The 13670-nt window shown below is 37.3% G+C and overlaps 1 protein-coding gene across 1 annotated transcript in view; it reads left to right on the plus strand.

Moving 5' to 3' along the window:
- Positions 1-13670, plus strand: part of CRB1 (crumbs family member 1, photoreceptor morphogenesis associated) — a 75962-nt gene that overhangs the window by 25841 nt on the left and 36451 nt on the right. Inside the window, exon 6 of the mRNA XM_010295801.1 lies at positions 11073-12026. Coding sequence (XP_010294103.1) covers positions 11073-12026 — 954 coding nt within the window. The remainder of the gene's footprint in view (positions 1-11072; positions 12027-13670) is intronic.

Genomic DNA, 13670 nt, shown 5'->3' on the forward strand with positions numbered 1-13670 from the left:
TTGCACTTTCAATAAACAGTTTCAGAGAGAAGAAAAAAAGACCTAGTATAGACAGCTAATTTATGCTGATAATTAACTGCTAGAAGTAGATTCAGTGGATCTGATTCAGATTGCTCTCCCACAGCTGTAATTCTTTGAGTCTGGCTGTGTTAACAACATGACACTATTACAGAGAATCATAATGATCAATACAATTATGGCTGTAGTCACTGTCCTATGGGCACTATTTTTTCGTAACAAAGAGGGTTCAGAATCTGTTATTAGGCCTGTTCATAAGCCCAGAACATCATGGTAAATCACTACCTATAGTAACAAATAAAGAAAACTATTTAAATGGTGTGCTGTGAACATGTCTGCACAGCTACAGAAGTTAACTGTAGCACATAAAGACATAGAAAAACTAGATTTAACCACATACCCATAGTATGACCCAGGAAATCCCTCAATAAGACAGCCAGTAGTCCATGGCGAGCACACACAATCTCAGCTCAAGTCCATGCTATGCCAGTGCCATTGGGATTGTTATGTGACCCAGCAGAAGTGAAGCTAGTTTGGGTCTCACACTTCCCAGCTTCAAGATGAGTTAAGCACATGAAACCTTGGATAAACAAAGCCATCATTTAGATGAGTTTTCACACTGCAAAAAAACTAACATCACAGGGAATGGGAGAAATTAACACAGCTGCTGAAGGAAGAGAGGTGTGATCTTCTGCCATTCCCATTGATACAGAACTGGAATGAAATATCACAGTCCAAAGTCTAAGGTCTTCTGCATCTACATCTGCTCTATAGCAAGACACTGCTATTTACACAGGAAAAAAACATACATCGGGTAGATGTATGCTTGCCTTACAAAAAAATTGTAGAAGTGGATAGTTCAGTTTGCTTTTCTGTATTTAAAGTGATAATAAATTACGTAGAAATATATACTGTAGGAATAGAGAAGTGTAATTATACACAGCATAAATACAGATCATATTCACACTATTTATACAACTATGCTATGCGCAACTCAGAATACACACCGTATAAACATGTTATGCATGTTCACACATTCATATTTTATATTTTTCTATTCTCAGGTCTACATTCTCAGTTAAGCTCTATAGGCCTTATTAAAACCATGATTTTCTAGCTTACCGGATTTTTCAGTTTGTTTCAATATGGACTGACAATGAAGTTGTGCAAATACAGTCACTTTTGTATGTTGCGGAGATTCACATTGGTTTTAACAAAATGAGAACATCTTGTAAATGACTGAAATTTTTCAAAGCACAGTTTCCAGGGCAGAAGCTGTTTCACACTAGACAGCACAGTGGCTGGCTTGCCTAACTCAGTTAAAACAAATAGGAAGCAGCCAACAAGACACAAGGTAGAAAATCCCTTTTAGGGGAGACTAGACACAGCATACATTTCTCAATGGATGTGTTCATCAACAGCAAGCACTCTTTTAAAACCCTTAAGTGTTTGTAGGACTGAAAATTAATTTGTTTTCCAATTCCGAAGCGAATCATATGCTCCAAACAGATTTTCAAGTCAATGAAACATGACCTTGTATGATCTAATTAAACAACTCAAAGGTATTGGTTGTTTTAAGATCTCTCTGGAGATACTTCAGTTCAAATGCACACACATCATCTGTATGTACAAGCTCATAAATCTACAAAAAATGCAAATCAGATCATTAATGCTTTGAATTTGACAGCCTTACCACAGTTTTCTAAAAGGTGAAACATGAAAAATTTCTGAATTATATATAATCTTTTTATAACTTAAAGAACATACATATTGGAAACACCATCAAATATCTTTCTTTGCCTCCCGTAATCCAATATCTCGTCCATAATCAGGTATAAACTAATCAAATTCTCTGAAACCCACTATTCCAATTTCTTCTCTCACCCTTTGAGTGGAGCATTGGACCAGATTATAACCTTCAAAGGTCCCTTTCAATCTAAATTTTTCTATGATTCTATCTTAATTCTCTGCATTTTGTGAATTGACTTCTGCATTCCAGTGCACATGACTAATTGCACACTAGTAAAAATCTATGACTGCTTTTTAAAATTTTTTTTTCAGTCTTTTGTCTTTGGCATTGCTCCTGTGGCCTTCTTTCTCCACTCTCAATTTTAGCTCAGACCTCTTTGTAGACCTTACCTCTGATCTGCAGTCTTTCTAAGCATGACTCACATTTCCTATATAGATTAATGGTCATACACATACACACTCGCTCCTCTTACTACCATAAATGCCTGTGTGTCTAAAAAGAATGCTGTCTCAAACGCCAACACAAGTATCTTTGGGGGTACCATTGATTCCTGTATTTCTATTTCCTCTTTCCCATTCACATTTTTCATCTGTTTAATCTCCAACTTCTTACCTGCTATTTTCTCTTCTTTGGTATCCTTCATAAATAACTTTAACCTGTCACACAGTGTAATTGTGCTCTCCCTCCTCTCATCGACCCTTCCTAGTTGGTATCAACGACGTGGCCATAGCTGCAGACACATTTGTGCAGCCAGAAAACACGCTCAAGAAGGATGCTGCCTGGGAAAGCTGGGCTGCCACTGTTTGATTTTCTTTTTTACCTCCATCAGTCAAATGCAACAGCAGCTGCCTCTTTTACCTATATATAAAGCTGACTCTAGAAGTAGGGAAATGAAAGGAAAATGAGTGCCATGCAGGGACATATTTCTTCACCGAGTTTTTCTTTGCTCCAGATTCAGACCCTAATCCTACAATTGGATCCACATGGCTGGCTGTGTTAATCGAAATATGGGATGAAGGTGTAGGCTACAAGCAACAGTTTTGCCATGCTGCCCTTCTAGGACATGGCCCCTTGCCATTCACAGGCTATATGTGTCTGACCTCTGGCTGCGCCACTCACACAACTTCGCCTAAGGAGCACTCATGGTCTGCAGAGCAGGCTCGTGAAAAAGGCTGGCTGATCTACCCAGAAGCTGAAGCCAATGCTTAACTCGGTCGGCTGTTTCCAATATTTATAAAATAAAATAAACACACCAGATCTCACTAAACAACTAATCACCTACAGCATGTACATGATTTTCCTTTTTTTTTTTTTTCAAATGAAAACTATTTTAGGTGTGACAAAACATGTGAAACAAGTGGAAAAACATTTCCAAGTACTTTTTCTCTCAGAAAACATTTAATGATTGAAGAGATTAAGGGACTGGGGGGTTTTAACTACTTTAAAAAAATCCATTTTTACTGAAAATTCAAACTAGTCTATGAAGCTTCAGGCCAGCAACATTTAAAAAGATTGAGTTACAGCATGCCATTCTGAATGTAGCACGTTATGAATTCCATATCCCTCAGCTAGAGTGACATATTTAATGATTAAGCCAAATCATTCAACTCCATTTCTACTTTAATTTTTTTTCCTAGCCAGTATTAACTTTGTATGTACATTTCAAATGGCAAAAGGAAAAATAGCAGAATGGTGAATTTGTCTGCAATAAAGGAATAACTAACAAGGTCTTACAACTTCACAAAATTAGAGTTCTCAGTGAAAGGTTTCATGTGCAAATTAGCCCTATGTTAGCAAATGCTTATTATCCTGCTATTTTAAAGTATCCAGTTTTCCATGTGCTCCAGCTCTGCCCTGTGTTCTGTCCTTCATTTTACATGAGCGTTTCCTGCTAAGACAGCAACAAAAATTGCCATAGTAGATCGGATCACTGGTCATATGAAGTTCAATATCCAATATAAGCAGTTCTTTACTGAAGAAAAAATATGAGAAAAAAAATCAATTTAAATACCCCTCACTTGCTCTACACTGATGTACATAAGAGTAAAACCTCCTTCCTGACCTCCATGACAACTGATTTATGCCCAGAAGCATGAGTTTTAATTACAATGACATAGAGATGGTCAATTTATTTCCTTGCGCTTACTCACTCATGAACGTGCATTTCCTCCTTCCAGCAAAGAGTAATTATCTCTTTGCAATTATCAGCACAGATGTGGCAAAGTTAGAATTTTCATGATTGTCTGCTAAGACCTGGAGCCCTGAAGAATATATGCTCTGCCAGATCTTTCCGCTGGCCTCAGGATTAATGAGTCCCTTGAAAAACGTTGTTTCTGCCTGAGGTAGGATTTTGTAACAGACATTTCCAAAACTGTAAAATATAGGTGGAGGAAGTGTTATTGCAAATTCTTTGTCTTCGTCTTCCATAAAGCTAAATGGTATGTTACAATCTGAGTTTCTACAAGGTTTACACCCACTTGCATTTTATACCTATATGTGTATAGATACATATATGTGCATGTGTAGTTTGATACATCTACAGCTCAGTTGCTGGGAATTATTTTATTCAAGGAAGTCATAGAAACATGGAAAAAATATGATTGGAAGGGACAGACATGCAGGTATCATTTGGGCTATCTATGTCGAAGATAGGATCAGCCGACTTGTGTCACACAGCACTTCTGTCTCAAACCTATTCTTAAGGATCCAAAATAGACCTTATGGCTCCCACTGGATGTCTTATGCCAAGGCTTTGTTGCCTTATTATCATTAGAAATAATATTTTCCTACAGTGTGACTTGGATCTTCCTTTGTGCAGTTCAAACCCATGACTTCTTCACTTGTTTATTATGGTCTCAGGGAACAGTGTGCTCTCTTTTTTATACTGAAAGACTGTTACCATGTCCCATTTCCTCTGTCTGTCTTTCAACTGAACAGACCTACTTTTTTAGCCTCTTCTCAGAAGCCATATTTTCTAGACCTGTGATCATTCTCATTGTTCTCCTCTGAATTCTTCCCAATTGATCCATATCTTCCTTGCAGTGCTGAACTAAAAGTGGTCTCTATTCCCACTAAGGCGTGACCAAGGCTTTGTAAACTGGAACTATTGCTCCACCTGATTGCTAGTTATTCTGGTCTAAGACTATAGAAACTGAATGAATCCTTCCAGAATGGAATCCAAGCTTTTTTAGACCATTTCTTATGTTCACCTATGAAGGTAATTTTGTCTCTAACACACTCAAAAATTTCACTTAACCCTGCTTTATCAGACAACTTAATAAGCAAATTTTCTATACCATCATCCACATCTTTTATGAAAATATCGATCAGAGCAAACCCAGGACAATCTCAAACCACACTCAGTAGAGTGTCCCTCTTTGACAGGGAACCTCTGACAATTACTTTCTGGACAGGGTTACACAAGTTTTATACCCATTTTATGGTGGTTTCATGTAGATTTTTCTCCTTGGTTTGTATATGAAAACATTACTAAAGACAATATTACTTACTGTATTTAGAGTAACTACCACCTTCTGTAACCCACTTGTTCATGACAGGTTTGTTCAAAACACCTACTAGCAGTTCTGACATGGCTTCAGGCAATTTGCTAAATATCCTGATATGAAGTTCCTCTGTCTTGGAGTGTCATCAACTCTGTGTTTTCACTGAGCTGTAATAGTGTATGCCTATCCCAACTTGTTGACAGCGTGTATGTTCATAATCTTACCTCAGAACATTTATCAGGGTCATATTGCAAAAGGACTAACAATTACGAAGAACCCCCAACTTTTTCTTGCTATTGTCAAAATAAAAATGCATATTAAACTTCAAGCTGTAGCACGAGACATCTGATAAATACTACTGATATAGTGCATGCATACTAACTTATAAACGTGAACATTATTTTGTTTAAAGCTTCCTTACTTACCTTTCAAAGAGTTTGGATGACATTCTCACCTCGTGGTATTTTAATTTATTGTAGGAAAAATCACTTAATGTCTGTATCAGGTAGGCTGGAAGGAGAAGCAGTTTTCTGAACATCACCATAAAAGCAGTTGTGAACTGTAGATTAAATGAATCCAAAATTGTAACCTGCGTACGAGAGTTTTGGTTAACCCAGAAACAAATTTGACACAAGGCCAGGAATTTCCTAATTAATGAATAAATGAGTTGAGGGAGAAGAAGAAATTGAAAATTTTTTGCCAAAAATCAACATTTTCTTGGGGATAAGCTGAGAGAGACTTCAGGATCCATTGCTGAAGTTTTAAAATGGGAAACTGCCAAAACAAAGATCTGAATCCAGTTTGCCATATGCCAGTTGGATGGTATAAATAACAACCCAGGGAATTTATCATTATTTCACTAATTACACAAAGAGATGTTGCTCGAGCAATATTTTAAGCAATTCATCATGTAAATAAAGTATAAAGAAAAAAAAAAAGTTTACTGCTTAAATTATCATGAAAATAAGTACTTCAATCTCCTGAAATCCATTTTGATCTCATTAAATTAGGTCCAAATCAAAATGTCTTGTTCAAGAGCTAAAGAAAGAAAATGTTTTAGTAAATTATTTTTTTCCTGTCTTTAGCACACTCAAAAATGTACAGGCATGAATTTCTGGTAAGTAGTACCATGAGAGCCAATGGAACAAAAATACTTTATAAAATAATGAGGTGCAATTTTAGGTCTTTCCTATCTGCTTATTGAGATGTACAGTTTCTCTGAATGACAGGATCCGTGAAAGAGTTGATCAGGGTTAACCAACCTCTTGAAAATACGGTCTTAAAAAAACACCACCTTGTAAAACAACAAAAAGTGACAATGCAATTTTGAACAGATCCTAAAACTTTACCTTTCTGTGAAACATAATCAAAGTTTAGTATGAGCACACTTGAACAGAACATGCTGAAAAAGAATTTAAGTAGAATACATATCTATTGCGCAAGCAGTTTAATGAGTCTTACTTTAAGCCTTCTTGATCTGGCTTGGGCGAAATACACTGTCAGACTACATCAGCAGGTACAGAAGTGGAGCACGCTAACCCTGGAAAGGAAGCCTTTGTACTAAGAAGTGTTTTGACTCTTACAGAAACTTACTTTGTGGACTGCTTAAGTACTAAACCATCCTTTTCCTAAGGAAAAAGATGGTTGCAACTAGGATACAGGCTTACATCATTTTAATGACAATGTTTACAGGTAAATATTTTCTTTTTGTGAAATTATATGTGCACTTAGACTGTATCGAATGTGTAGTATCTATCCAGACTGCTTGCTTGTACTTGCTTGATATTTATACAGTGTCAAGGAACTGGAAAAGCAGGAGGCTGTAAAGAGATTTCTAACCAAAGGTGTGTATCAAAAGTGTAACCTGGATAATACTTTTATAGTTGTTTCATCAAAATGAAAATTATTGGCATTCAGCAGAATTATCCTTGAATAATTGCTTTTGTCATCCTGCTTCTGCAAGAAACCTTTGCTGCTAAATTTGAAACAAATAGTTTAATTAAGAGGTTAACAGTTAAAAAATAGCTACCCTCTAGTAATAATCTGTAAGTGAAACAAGGAGACAGATACAAGTGGTATAATCAAACTGAGTCAAAGGAGCTGTTTCATCTCTGTTTTGAATAAAACTTCACAGGAGTAAAAAGTAAAACATTATCTATCAAAATATGATAAAAAATTCACATTATCTGAAATTTTAGATAGGTGTGTAATATATTCGGAAGATAAAATGCTAAATGATTTTACTTTACTTTTTACTTTAAAAGCAAAAATATGTTTAGCTGAGGTTATGCATGTAACCACTGAAAAGAAAATAATAGTTTCCTTTGCACTTGCTTTTGGTATGTCTTACATCTTTTGAGAATACTTTTTTTACATGGTAAACTTCTCCTCCAACCTGAGCTATTTGAACTGCTTATACAGTTCTATAAATGTTGACTAATCCTTTTATCTAGAGTGCTTTTATCTTGAGTGACAGTGGTCTTTGCTTGTATAGCAATTGGCAGATAACAAGCAATATCAACACTGCTTGTAAGAACAGCTGATTTATTCTTGATATGAAAAAATGACTTATTATTTGTCTTTTGGTGTGACCTATATTTACGTTTGTGCTAATTTTATTATGAAATAGTAGTCATATAAATGCAAGTGTATACATGGGTGTGTATATATACACACAACCCCACAAAAGAATTATTTTGCAATATATTATTAACATCATTACTTAAAAAATAAGCATTGTATTCAGACAATGAAATACTTATGAAATTACACATATTTAAGCGGCTTTATGATAGTAACTTTGCATTTGGTAACCGATGCTATTCATTTTCTATAGGCAAGGAATACACTAACAATAACATGTGTACCTCCTCATAAAACTAATTTTATTTCTTTGTTAGACATTGATGCTTTTGTTATCAAATGTGTTACCTAAATGTAAAGTTAGAAACATATATGATTTCCAAAGAAGTTTAGCATTCTCATTAAACAATTTCATTAATTTTATGTCTAATTTGATGAAGTAGAGCAACACAGACACTAAACATGATTGTAAAGTCGGGTTCAGTTTATGCATCTGTTTCATCCTTTCCAGAGACAAGTCACTATTGCAAGGTGTGACTCAGACCACAAGCTACAAGGCAAACGTGATGCCTCACAGGTGCCCTGGGATAATAAACTAATATACGCAGAGTTGTTACGCATTACTGAAAATGCAACAACTAAGTATTTAGCCATTCACTATGCTGATTTTCCCTATGAAAGGTTTTATAGGGGCTCCCAGTCTATAAATCCTTAAGCACGATCTGACCACTCTAAAACCCTGGGACAAAGCTAAGTACATCCCTGATCCTACTGCTCCTAGGCTGCACAAATTTTTCTCTCTGACACAAAAACCCAAAGTGACCTGCATTTCTACAGCCATCACATTAAGACTGAGTTGTATGCAAGACCTGTGGACATATCGTTCTCTATGTCAAAGCAGGAAAGTGAGCAATATCAGGCAGGAGGTGTACTAAAACATTGACCAAAACAGGAAACAGCTCACGGTAACTTCACTTTTCATATACTAGAATAGCAAAAGCAGGACAAGTCGCAGACACAGAAAGTGCCACAAACTGGGCAAAACAGACATTGTTCTGGCCTCCAGTTAGTAATGGTTTGGGAAACACACTTAACTTTGAGAAAGTCAGTCCCAATGAGTCATATTTCTGTCAGATACCACTACACATTAAGGTACACATAGACAACTCATGTTGGAATAAATATGAGCCTGGCTGGAAAACAGAGAGAGACTGCTGCCCTAAAACTCCACTGCCAGGCCAGGGAGATAGCACTAGCTGGGTTTGATAATCTGAAGCTTCAAGTGGAAACTATATGATATAATTGAAGACTGATGAGTGAGGAGAATCGCTGTGGAGGGAGCCTCTTATACATGTGTTATGACCACTTCACTCTGGCTAATCTTTCAAACAAATCTCAACCAATTCTCAGTTCCCTCCTGGCTCTCCTGTAACTTACCACTCTCTGAGATGGGTCTAGTTATGACTGTGATTGAATAAAGTGGACAGGCAAGGAATTGCCTGAGTAACTACACTTATCTACTGCTATTGGAAGCAATTCATTGTGGCTGAATGCTGCTCTGTAACTTTCCGTGAAAAATGGCTACATTTTGCTGTAAAAATAAAGCTTGATGCAAATTTGTATGTAAAGCTAGGTGTGGTGCCTCGTACCTAGCTGCAACTCTGTGAGTCTCGGCATATCTCATTATCTAATTTACAGGCACCAGTTTTGCTTTGGAGACAGGCATAATTATGTCTATTAACTACTTTATGCTGATGATAGTAGTTTGAAAACTAACTGCAAAATATTTCTTATTTTTCTCTAGAATAACTATAAAGGGAAGTGGAAATAGTAGGAGTTGCACTTTGCATGAGTTTTCAAAAAAGTATTTGGATATTTTGACTGCTTCCAAGGGAGATAAGAAACAGATTTTCCCTGATCCATTGCATACGTATCGGTCACTTGATTGCTCAAGGGAGAAGTTACTATAATTACCACTTTATAGATGAACAACAGTGTAGAGGGATAAACAGATTAGCTTTACAAGAGGAACAGATTTGTTTTTCTTTGTGAAGTCTGATCCAGTAGACATACTTAGGTCACGTCTATCAAATTACAGTGAAGTTGAGATGAGGACCTCTCCTTTTACCCAATATACCAGAAGCCAAGAGTTAAAAGGAAATATGAGTCTGTATTGCTCAGCTTCTACGGAAGTGCTCTCATCACCAAGCTCTGAAATGTTAGAGAAAATATTCCTTTCATCTTCCTTTGTATTTTGTGTATAGGACAGGTAAAGAAAGTTCCACTGTAGATACATGGTACCAGGAATATTCCTCTGGGACACACAGGTTCAAACCCTTCCAATAGCTTCTCTCAGAAGAGAAGAGGAGAGTTCACATCCCAAGTGAACTCTCCTCACAGTACGAGGCCATGGCTGATGGACCAGAAGTCACTGTTGCCTTGTTTTTGGAAAAAATGAGATCCGTTGTTCATTTGTGAATAACTGCACTATGCACCTAACCCTGAAATGTCACAACTGTTATAGTCAGGATGCATCTCACTGCATCTTGCCCAGACCGCCAATAGGATGTAGGTTTAAGCTCTTTAGATTTCTTATTGTTACATTCTGCAGCTCCCTGCTCACTCCTTGAATGTCATTCTTCAGATAGCCAACTTGCTGTGCATACGTTTTGCAGGGATGTTCACCTACTTGTCAGTCTGTCCCACTATATCAGATGGTACTTACAAGTCCTGTAGCTCTCACTAGAACATTGTTATTCCAAGGTGTTTCATATGGGACCAGAAATACTAGTCTGTAATTCTTCTACTGTTTGAATTAATGTGAAAGAGAAGAAAAGAGAAGCAGACTATACTCCTCTCAAAGTATTCTACATTTCTACTACAGAATAGGTGTGAAAACATTACTTGATTGTATCTTTTGGAGGTGATGTTCTTCTCAATTTCATCATATTATCCATATCAAAACTGTAAATTTGTTTGGTTCTTTTCTCCAGAATGCGATTATTGCTAAGATGTTTATATAATAATTTGCACCAGAAAACGTGGCATGTAAATGGTATTTTTATATTTAACATATTTTAGACTTATGAGTCAATCATCTATTTATCAAGATATTCCCCTCTAATTAAAGAAACTTAATAAAACACATGTTATTAAAAATGTTGTTTTGGGCTCTAGTTATCTAATCCAGAATGTCTAATTCTTTGTCTATTCTTCAGGTACTCACTGTGATGAAGACATCAACGAATGTTTCATGAACCCTTGCCAAAATGGTGGAATCTGTGAGAATTTTCCTGGGAATTACACTTGCCATTGCCCACCTACAGACAAAGAAGGGATTTATTACGGTGGCTGGAACTGTACAGAAGTTCTCCATGGCTGTACTGATCAGCAATGCCAAAACAATGGAATATGTATCCCACATCTAAAAAATGGCCAACACGGATTCAGCTGCATATGTTCGCCTGGGTATACTGGAATACACTGTGAAACCATAACCACATTTTCTTTTCAAGGAAATGGTTTCCTTTTGTTGAAGAATCCCCTGACACCTAAAAAAGATTTTTTCTATAGTATAAACCTGAGGTTTCAAACTGTGCAACCTAGAGCTTTTCTGTTTTACCGAGGGGAGAAAAATACATTTGCGAAGCTGGAGTTACTGAATGGCTACTTACACTTATCCGTGCAAGTCAATAACCAGCCACAGGCTCTTTTGCATATTTCACATAATGTCAGTGATGGAGAATGGCATTCAGTGGAGGTAATCTTGGCAAGAGCTGTTACTCTTAATTTGCTTGACAGCTCTTGTGTAGAATCGTGTCTCAATAAAACGTCTGCTATAATAGATAATGATCACGTGATGCTTGCATTTCAGAGCACGTTTTTGGGCGGCTTACCAGTGGCAAACATTAGCAGCAACTCTCTACTTAACATCTATAATATACATTCTGCACCTTCATTTGTAGGCTGTCTTCAGGACATCAAAATAGACTTGAATGTTATTACTCCAGAGAATGTATCACCTGAATCATCTTTAAATGTCAGGATAGGATGTACTAAAAAGGACTGGTGTGAAACCCACCCTTGTCAGAACAAGGGACGCTGTACCAACCTCTGGCTGAGCTACCACTGCGATTGCTACCGGCCATACACAGGGCCAAGCTGCGCGACAGGTAAGGGAATGAATGCCGTTGGCATTTGTGTTTTAAGTGGTTGCTGAAAACATGATCATAAACAATCCTGTTTACCTGGTGATGAAATGGCATGACCCTTAAGATCTCTGGAGCTTAATGTCAACTGTCAAGTTCAAGAGGGTAGTAGTAGCATGCCCTCCTTATTTGCTAGTTACTTTCCCAGGAAGGCTGCTTTTCAGCCTGACCAAAAAAGTCAGGCTAAACTAATGGATTCTACTCATCTAGTTTTAAAATCTTCTTAGTGCTCTTAGCACACCATAAACTCTGGAAAACTGTAGTTCACTGGAGGTTATGCACCCCGAGTAAAATTTAGAAAGCAACCAAGTCACTTGGAGTTTAAGTCTTACTTTCAAAGCATTCTTTGAAAATTTTATCCTCAAGCTCTCTAGGTTTTTATAAAGAAACTCATTTAAGGCAATGAAAGGCAAGAAAAAGTACTGCAAGTTAAAAAAAGGCAGATTCCAATTTTAAAAAATGAATGAGATTAACCTATTAACTTAATCTGATTAGCCCAAGGAGAAGGCAGGGCTTCATAGGCTGGAAACAGGGCCCATTCATCTCTCAGCCGGTCCCAAGGCAGCTCTGGACAACCGCTAATGAAGGCGGCCCTTACCAGAGAGCAGCTTGGTGACCAGAGGGAAACGTGGCCGTGTCTCAGCGAACAAGAGAGCACCTCTCAGCAAACAGCCTCTTTGATGGTGACAAGCAGGAATACAAAAGCTGCAGATGCCTGTAGCACTTTCCCTGCTATAAATGATCTTTCCAAGCGCTGGCTGAGGCAAAGTGGAAGGACAACAGGAGGTCCCTGCCCAGCTCCCTGCTATACTGCATCTGGTGTGTGAAACCTGCTGGAGCTGTAAGTACAGCACTTTGGGGTAGACTCTGCAATCCTTCCTCATCTAAAGTTTTAGGGATTTCAAAAAAGCAGCTTCGTTTTAGAAAATTGTACAGGACTGAGTCTTCGATGCAGCACCCTTGCCCCTGCTTCCCTCCCTGCCCCCTTACTAACCATCCACACATGCTGAATCATAGGAATGTTTAGGGAGGAAGAAATACATACATACATACACATATACATACATACATATATTTATGAATATATATTTGCCAAGTGGACTGGAAAAAAATGAAGTGCAACAGCAGAGCCGTGGTCAGATTGGAATGGACGGATCCTAAACTGGTGTAAACTGGCGTGGCTGCACTGCTGCCAGTGACGCTACATTGATTTACGTCAGCAGAATGACTGGCCCCAAGGGTTTATTGAATGCATTGCTGCAGAAAGCCGTAGCTTGAAATACATTTCAAAATGTTTAAATACAATTTCATTTTGTATGCTATACTTAATAGTTATCAATATTTTTCAATAGTTTTTCTTTTTGGTTTTATTACAAAATGACAAAGTCAGAGAGGTAATTGTAACAGACTTCTTTGAAGTCTAGCTGTAATTTATCCAAAGATTTGGAAAGCAACTTTGGAGTATAGGACAACATCTGGTAAATATGTTTGCCTCCTTATATGAAGCAAAATTAAAACCAGTCAGGGCCAGGAGAGGCTTATATTGGCATTAGAACTGTTGAGAATGATTAGAAAGCATGCATTACTTTTTTTTTCCTGCTTACCACA

Source organism: Phaethon lepturus, unplaced genomic scaffold (genome assembly GCF_000687285.1).
Source record: "Phaethon lepturus isolate BGI_N335 unplaced genomic scaffold, ASM68728v1 scaffold10051, whole genome shotgun sequence".
Taxonomy (NCBI): Eukaryota; Metazoa; Chordata; class Aves; order Phaethontiformes; family Phaethontidae; genus Phaethon; species Phaethon lepturus.